The sequence below is a fragment of the Aquarana catesbeiana genome, linkage group LG03 (assembly GCF_042186555.1).
Source record: "Aquarana catesbeiana isolate 2022-GZ linkage group LG03, ASM4218655v1, whole genome shotgun sequence".
NCBI lineage: Eukaryota > Metazoa > Chordata > Amphibia > Anura > Ranidae > Aquarana > Aquarana catesbeiana.
This window is the reverse complement of record NC_133326.1, coordinates 99,261,314-99,283,624: the sequence shown is the minus strand read 5'-3', so window position 1 is coordinate 99,283,624 and position 22,311 is coordinate 99,261,314. Positions and strand designations below refer to the sequence as shown.

General features: G+C 41.1%; 1 protein-coding gene across 1 annotated transcript; it reads left to right on the top strand.

The window, feature by feature from the left end:
- Positions 1-3,776: 3,776 nt before the first annotated feature.
- On the top strand, positions 3,777-22,311 carry MPHOSPH10 (M-phase phosphoprotein 10; the record flags this gene model as incomplete). The annotated part of the gene is given in 7 exon segments (XM_073618864.1): positions 3,777-3,918; positions 8,865-8,932; positions 12,269-12,406; positions 13,179-13,289; positions 17,524-17,631; positions 17,817-18,047; positions 21,905-22,311. Coding segments are annotated over 7 exon segments (948 nt in total), but the record flags the coding sequence as incomplete, so codon positions are not given.

Below are 22,311 nucleotides of genomic sequence, written 5' to 3'. Positions count from 1 at the left end.
AACCAAGGTTGAACTTTTGGCCATAATTCCAAAAGTTTGTTATGAGCAAAAACAACACTGCACATCACCAAAAGAACACCATACCTACAGTGAAGCATGGTGGTGGCAACATCATGCTTTGGAGCTGTTTTTCTTCAGCTGGAACAGGGGCCTTAGTCGAGGTAGAGGGAATTTTGAACAGTTCCAAATACCAGTCAGTATTGGCACAAAACCTTCAGGCTTCTGCTAGAAAGCTGAATATGAAGAGGAACCTCATCTTTCAGCATGAGAACGACCCAAAGCATACATCCAAATCAACAAAGGAATGGCTTCACCAGAAGAAGATTAAAGTTTTGGAATGCCCCAGCCAGAGCCCCGACCTGAATTTGATTAAAAATCTGTGGGGTGATCTGAAGAGAGCTGTGCACAGGAGATGCCCTCGGGATCTGACAGATTTGAAGTGTTTTTTGCAAAGAAGAGTGGGCAAATATTGCCAAGTAAAGATGTGCAATGCTGACTCATATCCAATGACTGAGTGCTGTAATAAAATCAAAAGGCGCTTCAACAAAAGTATTAGTTTTAAGGGTGTGCATACTTATGCAACCATATTATTTAATTTACTTCCCTCCACCTAAAAGATTTCAGTTTTTTGTTTAACTGAGTTGTACAGTTTATAGGTCACATTTATAGTGGAAAAAATTCTGAAATGATTATCTGTTATATATATTTATTTATTTTTTTACATCACAGAAACCTGACATTTTTAACAGGGGTGTGTAGACTTTTTATATCCACTGTATGTAAAAAGAACCAATTTTATAGAACGTGTACCTCCTTTATATGTGCCGATTCCTTTTATATGAATAGCAAAGTATTCTGCAAATCTACATGCACCAATTGGGGTTGATTTAGGCCCCTTTCACACAGGCTTTCAGATCAGGTCCACCTGTCAGTTTTTCAGGCGGATTTGATCAGAGCTTCCATTCACCCCTATGGGACAGGGGATGTCAGCGGTGACATACCGCTGCTATCCGATCCTGTGCGCCAAATCCAGACAGATTTTGACCCTATTTTCCATCCATCTGGCGAATCGGATGAAAATGGACAGACTGCCCCTTTTCATCCAATCTCCCCATAGAGAGCGGGACTCTGACAGGTCTGTCTCTGAACAGTGTGCAGAGACAGACCTGTCTTTTGCCTTTTTAGCAGGGATCAGGGATCGCTCTCTGCCAAACAAGCCAAGTCTGTCAAACGGATCCGCCCAGTGTGAAAGGACCCTAACTAAAACTGGAGAATGCAAAATCTGGTGCAGCTGTGCATGGTAGCCAATCGGCTGCTAACTTCAGCTTTTTCAATTATGCTTTGACAAATAAAAACCTGGAAGCTGATTGATTTCTATGCAGAGCTGCACCAGATTTTTAAATTCCCAGTTTTAGTAAATTTAACTCATTATTTTAACCGCTTCAGCCCGGAAGATTTTACCCCCTTCCTGACCAGAGTTTTTTTTGCGATTCGGCACTGCGTCGCTTTAACTGACAATTGCGCGGTCATGCGACGTGGCTCCCCAAACAAAATTGACGTCCTTTTTTTTTTTTTCCCCCACAAATAGAGCTTTCTTTTGGTTGTATTTGATCGCCTCTGCATTTTTTTTTGTTTTTTTTTTGTTTTGTTTTTTTTGTTTTGTTTTTTTGCGCTATAAACAAAATAAGAACAACAATTTTGAAAAAAAACGCATTATTTTTTACATTTTGCTATAATAAATATCCCCCAAAAATATATAAAAAAAAACATTTTTTTTTTCCTCAGTTTAGGCCGATCGTATTCTTCTACATATTTTTGGTAAAAAAAAAATTTCAATAAGCGTTTATTGATTGGTTTGCGCAAAAGTTATGGCGTTTACTAAATAGGGGATAGTTTTATGGCATTTTTATTAATAATTTTTTTTTTACTAGTAATGGCGGCGATCAGCGATTTTTGTTGTGACTGCGACGTTATGGCGGACATGTCGGACATTTTTGACACATTTTTGGGACCATTGTCATTTATACAGCGATCAGTGCGATTAAAAATGCACTGATTACTGTGTAAATGGCAGTGAAGGGGTTAAGTGTGTCCTAGGGAAGTGATTACTAACTGTAGGGGGGAGGGGCTAGCAGTGTCATTACTCTGATCACAGCTCCCGATTACAGGGGGCTGTGATCAGTGACACTTGTCACTAGGCAGAACGGGGAGATGCTGTTTACATCAGCATCTCCCTGTTCGTCCTCTCCGTGAGGAAATCGAGTCCGCGGGACCCCCGACCCGACTCACGGAGCTCCCGGCCAGCGCGCACGCAATGGCACGGCGGGGAATTCAAATGGACGTACAGGTACGCCCATTTGCCCAGCCGTGCCATTCTGCCGACGTACATCGGTGTGCGCCGGTCGGGAACCGGTTAAATTGTGATTTCTCTGAAAATCTCGATTTGACAGTTAATTTGCTCATTATTAATTATACATAATTAAGGTTGCACCTCCACGCCACAAATATCGGAGCAGGCAACAGATCCTGTGTGGTCATGTGACCTCTCACCGTTCTCCTCCCCTGATCTAAGGACTGCAGTGGGAGGGGATGAGATTCCCCTCTGACATCAGCCAGAAGGTCGCATGACTGCTGTGCTTGCTTGCTCAGCCCCTTCCGCTGTAGCCCTTATATCAGGAGAGGAGAGCGGCGGGAGGTCACGTGACCACACATTGGCGCTCTGAAATGAAGTATTTAGCAGCATCATTTTAAAAAAACATTGACACTATGGGGTTGATTTACTAAAACTGGTTAGTGCAAAATCTGGTGCAGCTGTGCATGGTAGCCAATCGGCTTCTAACTTCAGCTTGTTCAATTAAGCTTTGAATAAAAAAAATAAAACTGGAAGCTGATTGGTTTCTATGCAGAGCGCCACCAGATTTTGCACTCTCCATTTTTAGTAAATCAACTCCAATGTGCCTTGTTATAACAGAGGGGGTGGCGGGTAATGCTATTCACTGACTATGCAATCATTTTAAATGGGTTTGGAAGAATACAGGCAGCCCCCGAGTTATGAACTACTACTTATGAACGGCCTCAATGCCGGCCGCTTGTGCTCCATGCTGGTCTTGGATACCTCCGAGCAGCTATCTTGCAGCACACATGGCCAGAAGAGCCCCAGATAACATAACTGCATGCCCAGAAGCGCCCGGCACAGGCGGAAGTTACACTTAAAAATGCACTGTTCTGACTTCCACTTGAGAACAAACCTACAGTCCCTATTGTGTTCCTAACTCGGGGAATACTGTTACATGGAGGAATGCCCATCGCACACCACTCCTTTGTAAACAAGAGCGCAATATGGATGCACACCTCTGTGTTGTTGCCTCTTGCATTATCCATTACAATCAATGAAAAAAATGCCTCAAAATGCATGTTCATGTATGTTGTCCTGCTCAATCCAAAGTATATTGCAACTTGCGATAAAAATATGTCAACACACTTTGACTTGAAATTTTATGTGTTTAAATGAATTTCAGTGGAATACACCAGGCAAAAAGACACCAAAACACAAAGGTGTGGCTGGGTCTTTAGAGGGTTGTAAGCACCGCTTTGGTTTTTGTTTCTGTGATTTCTGATTTACATGCATTTCTTACAAGGCATTCGTGTTAAACACAGCAGTTGTTTTATAAAGACTATCTACTTCTATGGATGTGATCCAATAAACAGGCACTGGTTACCATTATATAGACACGTAATATTCTTTTCTCTTGTGTTTAAACTTTATTGACTCACAGATGAGTGAGAAGATTCAGACACTCCAGAAACAAATGCTTGATGAGAAATCCTGGCAGCTGAGCGGAGAGGTAACCGCACAGAAGAGACCAGAGAACAGTTTGATGTCTGAGTCCTTAGTATTTGACCATGCCTCCAGAATGGGTAGATTTTTGTTTCTTGCAGTTCATTTCTTGTTTGTTAAAAGATCATGAAAGTGTGTGCATGGGTGTAATTTTAATGTAATTTTAGCAGTTGAAAATATTCTCTTTCTCTTTCTCTTTCTCTTTCTCTTTCTCTTTCTCTTTCTCTTTCTCTTTCTCTTTCTCTTTCTCTTTCTCTTTCTCTTTCTCTTTCTCTTTCTCTTTCTCTTTCTCTTTCTCTTTCTCTTTCTCTCCCCCCCCCCCCCCCCCCCCCCACAACATGTCTCAGCTCTGAAAAGCGGGGTTCTGAAGTCACACACTGTAGAGCTCAGTAAAGACAGCTCTGAGTCCTGATCGAAGGGTAGGGGCACACTCCCTTTTCACAGTACATGGGAGCATGCACAGCTTTGTCAGTTACAGGCAGGGCTGTGGATCTCTCCTCTCCTCACCCCCCCCCCCCCCAGTTATTTCTCAGTCTTGAAGCCGTCAGAAGTGACTTGTGCATATACGGAGGAACAAGGCAGCAGAGAGAGATGACACTTTTTGTGCTTTGGGAATAGTACACAGCAAAGTGATGTGCTTTGTTCATATTTCATATCTGAGTTTTTACAGCCACTTAAAAAGAAACAAATGTGTGTGACAGTGTACTATACAAAAGTTTTTAGGTAGGACTGAAGAAATGCTTTAAAGTAAGAATGCTTTCAAAAATATATATTTAAATTGTTTATCAATTTACAAAATGGAAAGTGAGTAAACAGAAGACAAATCTATTTGAAATCAATATTTGCTGTAACTACCCCCTTTTAGCTTGAAACCAGCATCAATTCTTACACTTGCACACTTTTGTACACTTACACAAAGTCGGGGATTGTGTAGAATTAACCAATTATACCAAGCAAGCGCTAATCGTCCATTTCATATGTAGGTTGAAATGGAGTCATTAACTGAAACAAACAGCTGTGTAGATGGCTTAAAACTGGGTGAGGAACAGCCAAACTCTGTTACTAAGGTGAGGTTGGGGAAGACCGTTTCATGTCACAGGTATACACCATGGCAACATTGAGCACAGCAACAAGACTCAAGGTTGTTATACTGCATCAGCAAGGTCTCCTTCAGGCAATTATTTCAATGCAGACTGGGGTTTCAAAATGTGCTGTTCAAGCTCTTTTAAGGAAGCGCAAAGAAACAGGCAATGTTGAGGACTGTAGACGCAGTGGTTGGTCAAGGAAAGTTAATGCAGCAGATGAAAGCCAGGTACATCCATCTGGAGAAGTCTGGCAAGAAGTTGTCTTTGTGGAAGAATTGCAGCCAAAAGACCATACCTGTGATTTAGAAACGAGGCTAAGCGGCACAACTATGCATGAAAACATAGGAACTGGGGTGCAGAAAAATGTCAGCAGATGCCCTGGACCGATGAGTCAAAAGGAGAAAAATTTGGCTGTAGCAGGAGGCAGGTTGTTCTGGAAGGGCTGGAGAGCAGTACAATGAGTGTCTGCAGGCTGCATTTCTGCAGATAGAGTTGTAGATTTGGTCAGGATCAATGGTGTCCTCCAATGGTGAGAAATACGGGCAGATACTTATCCATCATGCCATACCGTCAGGAAGGCATGTAATTTGTCCCAAATTTATTCTGCAGCAGTACAACAACCCCAAACATACAGCCAATGTCATTAAGTACTATATTCAGCATAAAGAAGAACAAGGAGTCCTGGAAGTGATGATCTGGCCCCCACAAAGCCCTGAGCTCAACATCGAGTCTGTCTGGGATTACATGAAGAGACAGAAGGATCTGAGGCAGCCTATATCCACAGAAGATCTGTGGTCAGTTCTCCAAGATGTTTGGAACAACCTACGTGCTGAGTTCCTTCAAAAACCATGTGCAAGTGTACCTAGAAGAATTGATACTGTGTTGAAGGCAAAGGGTGGTCACACCAAATATTGATTTGATTTTGGATTTTTCTTCTGTTCATTTTACTTTTCATTTTGTTAGTTGATAAACTATTAATACTTCTACTTCTAAAAGCATTCTTCATTTACTGAATTTTTCACACCTGCCTAAAACTTTTGCACAGGTGTGTGTGTGTTTGTGTGTAGAGATATATAGCTATCTCTATCTATACATATATACATTATTTTTTTTTTCTGATATCGCTTATTATTATGCTTTACATTTCTTTTTATAGAGTGTGTTTTTTTTTTTTTTTTTATTATTATTTTGGTATCATACTAACTGGCATATTTATAAAGCTGCTAATTGGTCATTTAAAGGATAAGTTCACCTTTGGGAACATGTTCCACCTGTTTTTAGGGTGGAACATGTAACCTGTTCCCACTCCTGCAGTCGCTCCCCACTCCGCCCCCTGTGGTGACAGTGTTTTAATGCAGATCTCTGCATTAATTTGCAGAGATCTGTGAATCCGTCCGTACAAGGTATAAGCATACAGATATACTGACAAGTCTGAAGGAGTCCTGCATGGTACCCATGATCTGCTGATCGTGGGTGCAATGCTTTCTAGTCTTCTAGTAAAAAAAATAAATGCACAATTTTGTTACCTGCAAAAAGATGTGTTTTAGTTTTTGTTTTTTAAATGTAAACTTCTCTTTTAACCACTAACGGACCGCCCGCCGTCGTTATACGTCGATACTTTGAAGAGGGATATTGTTGTTATGGCAGAAGCTAGCTACCATAACCCCGGTATCTTCTTCTTCAGCGGGCAGTCTGCTTTCAGATAAAAGTGGTCTCTGCGGCAGATTCGCCGCTAGATCACTTTTATCGGCAACGGGAGAGGGCCCTCTGCCGCTTACCGGAGCCGTCAGTAGCGGCGGAGGCTATCTGGTCCTCTTCTGTGTGTGTGGTATGGAGATGAGTGAGGCGGCATCTCCATACCATTGCAGGGCGGAAGCGACGTTAAAACATCACTTCCGCCCATAGCTCTCAAAGAGACTTTTTCTTCTCAAATTACATTTTTTTTTTTTTTTTTTTTTTTTTTTATTGCATTTTAGCGTAAATGAGATCTGAGGTCTTTTTGACCCCAGATCTCATATTTAAGAGGTCCTGTCATGCTTTTTTTCTATTACAAGGGATGTTTACATCCCTTGTAATCGGAATAAAAGTGAAACTATTTTTTTTTTTTTTTTTAAAAAGTGTAAAAATAAAAGGTAAAATAAGAAGAAAAATTTTTTTTAATGCGCCCTGTCCCGCCGAGCTCGCGTGCAGAAGCGAACGCATACGTGAAAACTGTGTTTAAACCACACATGTGAGGTATCGCCGAGATGGTTGGAGCGAGAGCAATAATTGTAGCCCTGGACCTCCTCTAACTCAAAACATGCAACCTGTAGAATTTTTTAAATGTCGCCTATGGAGATTTTTAAGGGTAAAAGTTTGTCGCCATTCCATGAGCGGCCGCAATTTTGAAACGTGACATGTTAGGGATCAATTTACTCGACGTAACATTATCTTTCACAATATAAAAAACATTGGGCTAACTTTACTGTTGTCTTATTTTTTTTAAGTCAGTGTATTTTTTCCAAAAAAGTGCGCTTGTAAGACCGCTGTGCAAATACAGTGTGACAAAGTATTGTAATGACCTCCATTTTAATCTCTAGGGTGTTAGAAAAAATATATAATGTTTGGGGGTTCTAAGTAATTTTCTAGCAAAAAAACTGTTTTTAATTCACAAACCCCAAATCTCAGAAAGAGGCTCGGTCCTTAAGTGGTTAATATTTACTGCAGGTGAGTCTTTCAGGTACATGTACTTTAAATGACAGTGATCGATCATCACTAGTAAATGTTTGTTTAAAGTCACCTTCAGCCTAGGTTCACATTGATGCCATTTGACATGTCAAATCACGTGCCAAATCGGTGGCTATTGCCGACAGAGGCACCGTCCGAATCGGTGCGACACCGACTTTCCTGATTCTCAAAAGAAGTTTCTGTACTTCTTTTGACAACTTCAAGGTGCTATTTCAATAGACATCTGTGCAGGTACCTGCACAGATGTCTCTGGAATCGCCCTCCGAAGTCGGACTGACCTGCGGGTATGAAATCGTGCTGTCAGTGTGAACCTGGGCTTACTGTGCTAATGAATGGTGCTGTGCTGTTACAAATAAACTGCACAATATACAAAATAAGATTCAAACATACACTAGCGATTCAACTCTTAGTGTAAACTGAATGTGACTTCTAAAGTGCAACCGTGAAATACTCAAAATGAACACAACATGGCAGTCAAAACTCCAAAGTCCACTGCATATAACTCCTTAAAGTGCAATAGTGAAATAAATGTCCAGTGCAAATAAGTAAATAAGCAAAACTATAAAATCACAAAGTGCTTGATGGATACATAAACTGCAACAGTGATGCTCTCTAAATTCAGTAGTGGTGAAAACGTGATTGTCCCAATCTCGATTGTGCAAACGATAAAGGTGTGGTGGGTACCTCTTCTTCTTTCCATGCAGTGACACCTCCTAGAAGGGGTGGCCTCTTACCTCACAGCTGTAAGGTAACAGCATGGAAATATAGTGATGGTCTGGTTTTCTCTGCGGGTCCTTTCCTGGGTGTCTGATCGATAAAGTAGCCTGGGGGTGGGTTTCCTCCTTGTGTAGATCCATTAATCAATAATGGTAGCTGATGGCTCTGCTCTACTCCGCTTCCACATACACCCCAACTGAGTAAGCAGGGTGGGGGGCTTAATGCTGTATAAATATCTATCCTTAATTGTCGCTTGTCGTAATTTTTATTCTATTTTTTCTTTATGAAGAAAATGACTAATTGGATCCTCTATGCATTCCAGGCTATAAAGTAATCAAGCATACAAAACGTGATAAAGCCTCACATAAGCGTTTCAATGTAGCGTCTTACTGTCCCATTAGACATGGGTTTTTGGGTGCAAATCTTGTGTCCTTTGTACTGTTAGTTACAGGTGTCTGCCATTTGCATCCTAATATTCTTTCCACACTTTATTACAGCGCCCACAATCACAGAGGAAACCACACTACAACTTGAGGATATTATCAAACAGAGAATTAAAGACCAGGTCAGTGGCCTTTTCAAAACAACATTTAAATCAAATTAAGATTTAGTTACAGTGGTCCAGTTTAGACTAATATAAGTGTGTATGTGTCCTACGTGGCCAATCCCCGGAGACACTGCTACCACTGTGATTTGCTGCTAGCTTCTGGGTCCTGTGCCAAACAGCTACTTAATGAACGTAGGGGGTTGTCCGTTCAGCACGTTGCGTTTTTCTCAATGAATGCAAAGCACTCTCTGATTGGACAAGGTATAGATTGTGATGACCCGCCTCTCCACCTTGTCCAGTTAAAGAATGCTCTGCATTTTGAAGGTAATATCTTTTAAAAATATTTTCTGAAGAGTTCACATGTGCTTTCGGTGTTTAACCGCTTGCCGACGAGCCGCTGTCCTTATACAGCGGCAGGTCAGCACGATCCCGCGAGCCGTCGTAGCTGTACGTCAGCTTCTTTAAGCAGGATAGCAGGCGTGCGCCCTCTGCACTGCGGGGGTGCCGATGCGCGTGGCTGCCTGTCGCAATTACCGCCAGCCGCGGGCACGAGATCCAGAACAGGGACGTGTGTGTGTAAACACACATCCCTGTTCAGTGAGCTAAGGAGAGACAGATCATGAGTTCCTACTAGCTAGGAACAGCGATCTGTCATCTCCTATAGTCAGTTTCCCCCACAGTTAAAACACACATAGGGAACACAGTTAACCCCTTGATCGCCCACTAGTGTTAACCCCCTTCCCTGCCAGTGACATTTACACAGTAATCAGTGCATTTTTATAGCACTGATCTCTGTATAATTGTCAATGGTCCCAAAAATGTGTCAAAAGTGTCTGATGTGTCCGCCATGTCTGATGTGTCCGGATAAAAATCGCAGATCACCATTACTAGTAAAAAATAAGTAATAATAATGCCATAAATCTATCCCCTATTTTGTAGATGCTATAACTTTTACACAATATACGCTTATTGCAATTTTTTTTTTTTTTTTTTTATTACCAAAAATATGTAGAAGAATACATATCAGCCTAAACTGAGCAAAAAATTAGCTTTTTTTTAAGATAAAAAATTGGGGATATTTATTATAGCAAAAAGTACAAAATATTGTTTTTTTTTTTTTGTTTTGTTTTTTTTTTCAAAATTGTTGTTTTTTTTTGTTTATAGCGCAACAAATAAAAACCGCAGAGATAATCAAATGCCACCAAAAAAGAGCTTTATTTGTGGGGGAAAAAAGTCAATTTTGTTTGGGTACAACGTCGCGCGACCGCGCACTTGTCAGTTAAAGCGACGCAGTGCGGTATCGCAAAAAATGGCCTGGTCATCAAGCAGCCAAATCTTCCAGGGCTGAAGTGGTTAAATAAGACAGTGTTTATTTCTATTCTTTTTACTTCGTTAAAAATTAGATCATACACGCAATTTCATTCAGAACTGTTTTATGATGTTTTAGGGTTGTAGATTTTACTTTTCACCAGCAGATGGAGATGTAGTAGGAAATTTGCATAGCATGGTTACTCTCTACTGCTACATTTTCACTTTGAGACATTAAAGGAGTTGTAAAGGCAAAAGGTTTATTATCTTAAGGCACTCTATGCATTAAGATAAAAAACCTTCTGTGTGTAGCATGCTCCCTAATTACTTACCTGATCCTTTTTCTCTGTCCAGCGCTGATGTCTATGATTCCCTCGGCCATCCTGGACTCTCCTCCTGATTGGCTGGGGCACAGCTGCGGTGCCATTGGCTCCCGCGACTGTCATTCAAAGCCAGCCAATTGGGGGAGAGAGGGGGACAGGGCCGAACGGCAGCTGCATGTCTGAATGGACACAGGGCTGCAGCTCGGCTCGGGTGCCCCCATAGCAAGCTGTTGGTCTATGGGTGCACTCATCAGGAAGGAGGGGCCAGGAGCAGCGAAAAGGCACCCAAGAAGGGGAGGATCCAGGCTGCTCTGTGTAAAACCAGCTGCACAGAGGAGGGAAGTATAACATGTTTGTTTTGTTTTTTAAAGCAAGACTTTACAGTCACTTTAAACAAGGTTGGAAATCTGTCAGGATTATTGAATTGAAGGTATGTCCAGTTTTATTAGCCAGCGGGGACCCGAGAAGAGGTGGATCGGGGCTTATCTGTGCAAAACCATTACACGGAGCAGGTAAGTACAGTGCATCCGGAAAGTATTAACAGCACTTCACTTTTTCCACATTTTGTTATGTTACAGCCTTATTCCAAAATTTATTAAATTCATTATTTTGCTCAAAATTCTACAAACGATACCCCATAATGACAACTTGAAAGAAGTTTGTTTGAAATCTTTGCAAATTTATTAAAAATAAAAAACAAAATCCCGTGTACGTAAGTATTTACAGCCTTTTTCAATGACACTCAAAATTGAGCTCAGGTGCTTCCTGTTTCCATTGATCATCCTTGAGATGTTTCTACAACGTGATTGGAGTCCACCTGTGGTAAATTCAGTTGATTGGACATGATTTGGAAAGGCACACACCTGTCTATATAAGGTCCTACAGTGAACCGTGCATGTCAGAGCACAAACCAAGCCATGAAGTCCAAGGAATTGTCTTTCGAGACAGGATTGTATTGAGGCACAGATCTAGGAAAGGGTACAGAAAAGTTTCTGCAGCATTGAAGGTCCCAATGAGCACAGTGGGCCTCCATCATCCTTTTAATGAAAGAAGTTTGGGACCACCGGGACTCTTCCTAGAGCAGGCCATCTGGCCAAACTTGGCGATCGGGGGGAAAAAGGCCTTAGGGAGTTTCTCTGTAAAAGATAAGGCTGTAACATAAAATGTGGAAAAAGTGAAGCGCTGTAAAAGCTTTCCAGATGCACTGTACTTACCTGCTCTGTGCAATGGTTTTGCACAGAGCAACCCCGATCCTCCTCTTCTTGGGTCCCCCGCTGGCACTCCTCCCCCTGCTGAGAGCCCCCAGTGCAAGCGGCTTGCTATGGGGGACTTGTACGTGCTCACTCCCGAGCCACTACTGTGTGTCCATAAGACACACAGAGCACGGCTCGGCCCCGCTCCCTCCTGGCTGACCTGTGATTGACAGCAGATGGAGCCAGTGGCTCCCACTGCAGTGCCTCATCCAGTGAGGAGAGACCTGGGAGAGCAGCCATTCTCATGCACATTGCTGGATAAGGTAAATATAAGAGGGGCTGAGTGGGGAGCTGCACACTGAAGGTTTTTTACCTTCGTTCATAGAATGCATGAAGGTAAAAATCCTTCAGCCTTTACAACCACTTTAATCTAGGTGTGTTTTTTGCATGCTCTTCGGACTTCCCTTTTACACTAGTTTCTTTTGCGTCCTATGTATGTATCCTAAGCTTTTGTTTTCTTTATCTCCAAGTTGTGGGATGATGTGGTCCGCAAGGAAAAGCCAAAGGAAGATGCCTTTGAGTACAAGAAGCGACTTACTCTGGACCATGATAAGAGCAAACTAAGCCTAGCAGAGATTTATGAACAGGAGTATGTAAAACTTAACCAGGTAAGCATTTTTAGCTGTAAAGATCTAAGTTCTGTTAAAGCGGATTTTCACCCTTAAAAATGTAAAAAATAACTTTCCCCCTGCCCATTCCTCCGGCTACACACACATCCCCTTTTTTTTTTTCCATTTTGCGTGGTGTTCCCCTAAAGATTTATATGACGTGCATATCCCAGGAGGTACCAGGAGCACTACAGTCATTCTATTAATTAAACTAGGAGGGGGGCACACCTAGCGGCGCATCATTAGGAGGTGGCTCCTTAACCTTGAAGAGCCAGCAGCCTCCCATTGATGTAAGAAAGAACATTGCGCTGCAGGACCTGAGCTGTAGCTGCAGAGAAGGGAATCTCAGCAGGGCAACGCTGGATCCACTGGGTGGGTGAGTGAGTATCTGAACTGTGAGGAACCCGGGTGAACAGGGGAAAAGAAAAATGAATGGTTAGGGTGGTGGGAGAGAGAGTGAAGTTCCTCTTTGATGTAAAAGGTGTTGGTATGCTTACCTAATTATGTTTTAAATATAAAAGTAGCCTGTTACAGCACTGATGATGAAAAAGCTGTATGCAGTTTGGAGTAAACATCTCTCTAATATTAGGCTATATTTGCATATACACTAGCGGGTCTGGGTGTGAATTTGGTTATGTGGGATGTGAAGGAATGGTTTGCATTTAAATTTCTTTAGTCCTTTCTCACAATAACCTGTATTGTACTGTCTCATTGAACAGTCTGCTGTAAGATTCAGTTGTCTGAAACCTATTTTTTTTTTTTTTTTAATTAGAAAAAAGTGGAAGAGGAAGAAGATCCAAAGCATGTAGAGATACAGAAATCAATGGACAGCCTGTTCCTAAAGCTAGATGCTTTGTCAAATTTCCATTTCACACCAAAACCAGTAATTCTTTATTTTGTCATAATTTTTTTGTCTTTATTTTGTCTTTTTGCTGAACTGATTTGTAAAATAATACATATGCTGAAGAGTTTGTGTTTAGTTGCTGATGATGTCGCAGCAAATTAAGTGCCAGCACGTCTGCCCTGCTTACGAAGTAATGAAGCAAGGATAAAAATAAAGAACCCTGCACCTTTTAACCACTTGTTGACCGCAATATATGTATATACATGTGGCGGTTTGCAAGTTGTTCATTGCTGAAGATTGCCATAACCCCAGAATTTTTATCTTTTTCTTGAAAGTGTTCAGAGTGGCTTATGAGCCACTGAAACGCTTTCAGAACCACCCTACGCACTCACCGGTGTTTCTCGGGCTTACCGTTTCTGCTGGCTCGTCCGAGAAATAAGGAAGTAAACAAGGTTTTTTTGGGTTTTTTTTCTATAAGGTAGAGATTTGGGGTTCGTAAAGAGAACCTGTCATCTTTCTTTCTATTACAAGGGATGTTTACATTCCTTATACTAGGACTAAAAATGTTAAATTATTCAAAGCGCCCCCCATCCCTCTGTGCTCATGCGCAGAAGCAAACGCATATGTAAACAATGATGTGAGTTTTAGCGCTAGACCTCTGTAACTCTAAACGGGTAACCTGTGAAAACAATTAAAGCGTTTTCCTATGGAGATTTTTAAGTCCTGTAGATTGTCACCATTCCACCAGCATGCGCAATTTTAAAGCGTCTATTTACTCAGTGCAATATCTTTTATAGTATACAAAAAATTGGGGTATATATTGTGTGGTGGTGTTTTTGTTTTTTTTTTTTTTTTGTTTTTTTTTTCCTGAAAAATTGCATTCGAAAAACCACTGCGCAAATACTGCGCAACATAAAAAATTGCAATGATCACCATTTTATTCCCTAGGGTCTCTGCTAGGGTCTTTGTTGATTGAGGTACCTGGTTGCATCAGCCCATAACTTGTGGAAACTAGTTATGCATATCTTGATTTCAGTTCTGAAAACTTGATTTGCCCCTTAGCTTTGGGTTGTTGAACTCTTTGGATTTTCAGGCACTTGGGCAAATATCTAATCAGTATTGGTCAAGCTGAATAAGAAGAGGAGTCCTAGTCATTTTCTGTTGATAAATTTGCTTTGGAATTTTTTAGTTGGCGCCCGTTCACACTATATAATGCAGTGCGGGAGAGTTGCATTACCGCATGGCTTTCCGAACCGCATTCCGATCGCAATTCCTTTGCAATCTGCTGCGGGGCTCAGTTCAAGTTAACACCCCAAATGCAGGTCACAAACGCATTGTGTGTTTCCACACCGCATCACATGGTACCATGCAATGTGGTTTGCCACACATTCAAAAAGTAGTGCAGCACGTGCAGTGCAATTTCAGCCAATTTAACCCCTTCAGATCTGCGCTATAGCCGAATGACAGCTACAGCGCAGGCCTACTTAGTCGAGACGTCCTCCTGTGCTCAAGCGGCCCCTTACAACATGATCAGTTGTCAGCCAATGACAGCTGATCATGTGACGTAAACGGAGCTGACAGCCTGAGGAGAAAAAAAAAAAGCGATCGCTGGCGGCTGTCAGAGGGACATCGGTCCCGATCAAGGAGAGCAGCCTCTGCCTCATCTGTGCCCACCAGTGCCAAATATCAATGTCACCAATCGGTGCCGCCTTATCTGTGCCCACTAGTGCAGCTTATCAGTGCAGCCCCATCAGCGCATATCAGTGAAGGAGAAAAATTACCTGTTTGCAAAATTTTATAACAAACTATGAAAATGTTTTTTTTTTCAAAATTTTCTGTCTTTTTTGGTTTGTTTAGCAAAAAAATAAAAACCCCAATAGTGATTAAATACCACCAAAAAAAGCTCTATTTGTGTGAAAAAAAGATAAAAATTTCATTTGGATACAGTGTAAGCATGACCGCAATTGTCATTCAAAAAGTGACGGCGCTGAAAATTGGCCTGGGCGGGAAGGAGGGTGCCGCTTTAACTGACAATTGCGCGGCCATGCGGCGTTGTACCCAAACAAAACTGGTGCCCAGTAAGCAAGTGGTTAAAATGGATGGGGCTGAAATTACACTGCACAGAACGGCATGTGAAGTGCACAGCAATCACAGAGCGTTCCTATGCACTTCACATGCAATGCCTAGTGTGAATGGTAAAAAGAAAAAAATAACTGCGCTTCAAAAACATGTAAAATTAAGTAAATAAAGCTGCGATGTCCTAAATGTGACACAAACACACAACGTAAGTAAGAAAAATTAGTGACTCGCGCTGAACAAAATAGTGAATGTGTGGCTAAGAAGTGCCGCACCTAAGAGGTCTAAATACAACAAATATATGTAAATAGGTATAGTGTAACACACTATAAAAAGTTGGGGGAATACACAACCCCCCTTAGTGGATACATATACAATCAGTGCAATAATATATCACAATTCGTGCAAACATATTTAGAAATAAGTCCATGTGTAATAAATGTAAAATCAAGAAATGAATGTGGATAGTTAGTTAAAGGAATAGTCCATATGGAGAAAACCCCAAAACAGTGATTGACAATCCCGGGTTATTCAATTGCATGGAATTGTAGGTGTATGGGTCCACCACCAAAAGTAAGAGCCTGGCCTCTTACCAGAACCCCATGACCCCCCATTACAGAGGGTCTAAATGGGCTGTGAGATCCTGCTAATCCGGAACTCCCAGGAGCGAAGATGGAAACTGGAAAGGACGTCCGGGACTGTGATGGAGATGGATGGGTCCACAGAAAAGGGCTCAGCCCTCAGCATAGTGTTGTCATCATAGGAAGGAAGAAAGAAAGGGCGGGCTCCCATAGTGTAAAATCAAACGGTATTTATTGAAATAAAAAACGTAAACACTCACATGTAAGTAGGAAAATCAGCATCATCAGTAGAAGAACAGTCTGTGGCACCGGCCGGATGACCACAGATAGCCCGTCCTGCTGGATGTACAGCGACAATGGGAGGTGGCGCGATGAATACCGCTCAGCCCTACGCTGCGTTTCGCAAGAAAATTGCATCTTCCAGGGGCGTCTTCCAATTTTCTTGTGAAACGCAGCGTAGGGCTGAGCGGTATCATCGCGCCACCTCCCATTGTCGCTGTACATCCAGCAGGACGGGCTATCTGTGGTCATCCGGCCGGTGCCACAGACTGTTCTTCTACTGATGATGCTGATTTTCCTACTTACATGTGAGTGTTTACGTTTTTTATTTCAATAAATACCGTTTGATTTTACACTATGGGAGCCCTCCCTTTCTTTCTTCCTATGATGACAACACTATGCTGAGGGCTGAGCCCTTTTCTGTGGACCCATCCATCTCCATCACAGTCCCGGACGTCCTTTCCAGTTTCCATCTTCGCTCCTGGGAGTTCCGGATTAGCAGGATCTCACAGCCCATTTAGACCCTCTGTAATGGGGGGTCATGGGGTTCTGGTAAGAGGCCAGGCTCTTACTTTTGGTGGTGGACCCATACACCTACAATTCCATGCAATTGAATAACCCGGGATTGTCAATCACTGTTTTGGGGTTTTCTCCATATGGACTATTCCTTTAACTAACTATCCACATTCATTTCTTGATTTTACATTTATTACACATGGACTTATATCTAAATATGTTTGCACTAATTGTGATATATTATTGCACTGATTGTATATGTATCCACTAAGGGGGCTTGTGTATTCCCCCAACTTTTTATAGTGTGTTACACTATACCTATTTACATATATTTGTTGTATTTAGACCTCTTAGGTGTGGCACTTCTTAGCCACACATTCACTATTTTGTTTAGTGTGAATGATCCCTTAGATGAACTGATGTTCAGATGTAGTTTTATAGATCTTGTATACAAAAATATACGAGGCTATCTCGTATCCTTTTTATATCATAAAGGAAAGCTTGTCACTTTAGTTTTCCTGTGAAATATAATGCACAGCAAATTATCAGCTACAACTACACTAAAAAGGCACTGTATAATTAAATTAACTTCCTGATGTATGGAATTCTGCAGCCCCATCTGATGATCTAAATTCTTGCATAGTCGCATGTAAACTTGAGCAGTGTATGTACTAGTCTATTCAGCATCTGTTCAACAATGATTTACAGGTGGCCTAGCTTTTCAAGAAATCAGTCTGGTTAGTTAAGAAATGAATTTACTTGTTGCTTAGCAAACTAAAAAAGTTGAATGATTATCAGTAACCAATGCTTTTGTCATGCAGCCTGTTCCAGAAATTAAGGTGGTATCAAATCTCCCTGCAATCAGTATGGAAGAGGTGGCACCAGTGGGAGTGAGCGAAGCCGCTCTCCTGGCTCCAGAAGAAGTCAAAGTAAGTAGAAGACATGTACCAGATCTAGATATTCATATACATGACCCCCTCCTGGGACACAATGGCGGAAAAATGACCGTACTAAACAATGTGGGTCATGTGACACTTGTAAAGCTGATTGCTAGACTAATGTGTAAATGACTCGCTTGCAGAGTGCTTAGTCTGGTTGTTTCGTTTTTTTATAGGAGAAGAGCAAAGCTGGAGACCTAAAAACAAATGCTGAAAAGACGGCCACAGACAAGAAGCGTGACAGACGGAAAAAGAAGGTCATGAAAAAGTTTAAAATAAAGGAAAAAGAGAAACGGCAGAAGCTAGCAGAGAAACAGAGAGCGGAGAAGGGGAAGCAGCCAACAAAACAAGCAGCAGAAGCCAACATCAAGAAACTTGCCAAAGACGGAAAGGCCACTGTGCTGAAGGTAATTGTCTCTTTCCACCAGTTATTGGCCATTTCACCCCTATTAACCCCTAAATGGGTGTTCCAACTCATACCAGGTTTTCAAACAAGAAGGTATTGTAACTATTCTTCTTCTTATCAATTCACCTTATTATCATTGTTGATTGAAAGTAGCACTTGGTGCTACCTCATATGGCCCTATTTTATCTGACAGCATTAGATATTATGAAAATAATAAAAACATTCTCAGCATATCAAAGATGCACAATTTCAAAGTGTCCAAAGGTAGATAATAAAACAGAGGTCACCACATCCCATGGATTAATGCACAGTGTTTTAGGATTGCCCCATGAACACATGAAACCAATATAGTAAAAGACATCAATATTTATTACTAAAGTTATTCAAAAGTTGATTGCTTACTTTTAAGACAATCATGTGCCCCTATACATGTGTACCAAAAGCTCATGTTAAGAACACTCCATGGAGCTTCAAAATGTATATCTTAAGAGGGCAAAACCCAGGTAACGTTCATCCTCAACATGTTTGGTGGCAAAGCTGCTTCCTCAGGATGCCATGGGGGGTTCTAGAGAAGAACTGCGGTTCTAGAGCGGAACCGCTTTATAAATGCAAATACAGGATACATAGGAGCCAAATATCACAGGAATGGTTCTAATATGTCAGCTGCAAAATGTTGTTGGCAAATAGCTGGACCCCATAAGGAACAATTTAAAGTAGTAATAATTAACACAAAAAAATGGGTGTATATAAAGCTTGCCACATCATTAAACCCTACCGGGGCATATATAAGGTGGACTCCACCCCACAATTAATGGTGTGTCCCTGCAACGTAGGAGCAAGCTTCTAGGGACCAGCATAGATTTGGGGGGGGGGGGGGTGTCCATACACACAAAATACAGAGCATGCAAATTGCTGGTGCTGCACCTTCTTATCAGTCTGGTGCTCATAAGACAGATCAGTGCCTTCATCTGTGGACAGGCCTTTATCTATTTTATTTATATTTATATATATATATATATATATATATATATATATATATATTATTAATAAACTTGCATCCTGTGTGAATTGCCTTTTTAATTTTTTTTTAACTACCCAGAGATTCGTGAGGAAATCTGATATTTTACCATATTTTAGGTTACCCATATACCATGCAGTTTTAAATGCAAAGAAAACTGTGCAACATTACCTTAAGATGTTGGGATTCTTTTTGCCCTTGGGAGCAATGACCAGTTTCAAAAAAGTCAACTGTTAAAGTAGAAGTATGGGCAAAACTTTTTTTTCATTTTGGATAGAGTAAGGGAGGGCTATAACCCCTGTCAGATGTTATCTTTTGTCCCATTGGGGAGTTTTACCTTTACTTCTTGTCCCATAGCCAAAACAGGAAGTAAGTAAAAACCCTTGCAAATTAAGGGAATTCTTTGGGGACCCCCAGGTCACCAGAATGAGTGTTCCCATTTGAAAATTTCCCCTCTATTATTTTTCTAGGGACAACCCAAAATTGGGATTTCTTTTTAGGCTGCATTCACACCTGAGCGTATCGTTTTCAGGCAGAAAGTTGCACGTTTTTTGCTGCGATTTTTGTACAGGTCAGAAGGTCACTAATGTAAAAAAGAAGAAAACGCCTGTAATCTGCCTAAAAAAAGCTCATGTATTTTTTTGAGCTTCAGTCATTTTGAGTCAGGTGACAAAACATTCAAATGTGAACAGGTGCCATTGAAATGAATAGGATTTTGCTTGGGTGTTTTTCAGGTGTTTTTTTCTGGCATTTTACAAGCTGAAGGTTTGAATGCAGCCTTACTTTTACTTTCAATGATAATGATAAACGTCACAAATAGAGAGGGTGAATCTCCCAAGCTGGGGCAGAGACAACAATAGAATCTGAATAGGTGTTCTAATCCATCTCTACTCTGTCCAAAACTAAAAAAAAAGTTTTGCCTTTAGTTAAACTTTAACCACTTCAGCCCCAGAAGATTTTTCCCTTTAATGACCAAGCCATTTTTTGCGATATGGCATTGTCACTTTAACTGACAATTGTGCGGTCGTGCGACGTTGTACCCAAACAAAACTGGCGTCCTTTTTTTCCCCACAAATAGAGCTTTCTTTTGGTGGTATTTAATCACCTCTGCGGTTTGTATTTTTTGCGCTATAAACGAAAAAACTATTTTATACTTTTTGCTGATATCCAAAAAAAAAAAAAAAGTAATTTCTTCATCAGTTTAGGCCAATATATATTCTTCTACATATTTTTGGTAAAGCAAATCGCAATAAGCGTATATTGATTGGTTTGCACAAAAGTTATAGCGTCTACAAAATAGGGAATAGATTTTTTTTTTTTTTTTTTTTGCGGGACTACGACATTGCGGCGGACAGACCGGACACTTTTGACACACACTTTTGGGACCACTGACATTTTATACAGCGATCGGTGCTATAAAAATGCACTGGTTACTGTGTAAATATCACTGATAGGGAAGGGGTTAACACTAGGGGGCGATCAAGGGGTTGTGTTCCCTCATGTGTTTCTAACTGTGGGAGGATGGGGCTGACTAAAGGAGGAGACATATCGCTGTTCCTGATTAGTAGGAACAGATCTGTCTCTCTTCTCCTGTCAGAACAGGGTGTGTGTGTGTGTGTGTGTGTGTGTGTGTGTGTGTGTGTGTGTGTGTGTGTGTGTGTGTGTGTGTGTGTGTGTGTGTGTGTACACACACACTCATGCCTGGGATCGTCATCATGACCGCCGGCCACGCACAGCGGGCGCACGCCTGCTATAGCTGTTTAAAGGGCCGACGTACAACTACGGCGATTTGCGGGAAGGAGCCGACCTGCCGCAGTATGATGACGGCTGGTCGGCAAGTGGTTAATAAACTTTTTCACAATTGAAGTGTGCTAAAAAAAAATTCTAATTCTATTCTGGCGCTGCTGCCAGCTTAACAGGACCCATTCAAGAGGTTTCAGGGTGGCAGGAGGTTACAATAGATGGTGAGGAGGCAACAGAGTGCCCTTCTAGCTGCCTGTCAAATGTCTCTGAAAAGCAAGCCATGCGCTGATTTATTTTCAAAGAAGCGGCATTCCTTGACGCAAGGGGTAAATGAGGCTTTAGTGATATATAAACTATATATAGTTGTAAATTTTATCTCCGCTTCTGCAGAGAAAAAAACTGCTGTCTTTGGTCACTTTTATGCATTTGCATGCATTTAACAAATCAAATCACAAAGTCCTTCTTTGCTACCATTTGTATTAAAATACTTACATGAATTTCCCTTCCCACTTCCTGTAGCCATTTCTTCTATTATGTTGAATGGAAGAGTCTTCCTGCTATTATCACATGAGCCAGGAGTGACGTCTGGAGGAGAATGCCTCCAGGTTGTCAGATTTCAAAGAAACCACTTTTAGGTATTGTTTGCGCAATGTGCAAGAGGCGTGCGTTTTTCTGTTTCTGCAAAGGCACAAAAAACTTTTTTCTTTGTAGAATTCTGCAACATGTAACCTGTTTTCAGCACAAAAAAATTGCATGACATCAACATTGTGGTGTGAGCAGGGCAAAAACTCAGGTGACAGCAGTGGTATGGTGTGAACAGGCCAGATAGAAAACAATGCTTTTGTGTCCTTGCAGGGACCTTACAAAAAATGCATGTCTCTGCACATAGTGTGAACGAGACCAAAATATTCTATGTAAGTCAAATCTGTGCGTTTTTTCTGCATGTATGGTGCATGATATTGTAAGTTCACCTTTTGGTTTTAGTAAATCAACTCCAATGTGTTCTATGACAGAAGCAGTTTTATTCTTTGTTACAAGGAGATTCTTTTTATCTTGTTTTGGGTATTTTAATTTTGTAATTTTGTGTTTTGTTACAGGATGAAGGGAAGGATAAAGCACTGAAGTCATCACAAGCATTCTTTTCTCAATTGCAAGATCAAGTCAAATCGCAAATCAAAGGTGCCAAGTCTGCACACAAGAAAACAAAGAAAAAACATGATCTGTCAGCCCACAAACTTAAACTGTAACAAATCTTTACTTTAGGAAAAGGCGACATTTGTAAAGATCTGCATACATCCCCAAATCTTTCACTTTTTAAGCCACGGCGTTTGTAAAATCCAACAGAGTTTATTTTAAATTGCCTTTGAACTGCCTTGAACTGACTTGTGACAGAGTGTGCTGGATGCTGGACATGACCTTTGTAAAGTGTGGGAATTATTTAAGTAACCATCCTTTGCTGTCCATTTTGCTTGTTTCATTAAAAGATAATTTTACATTTTTGTAA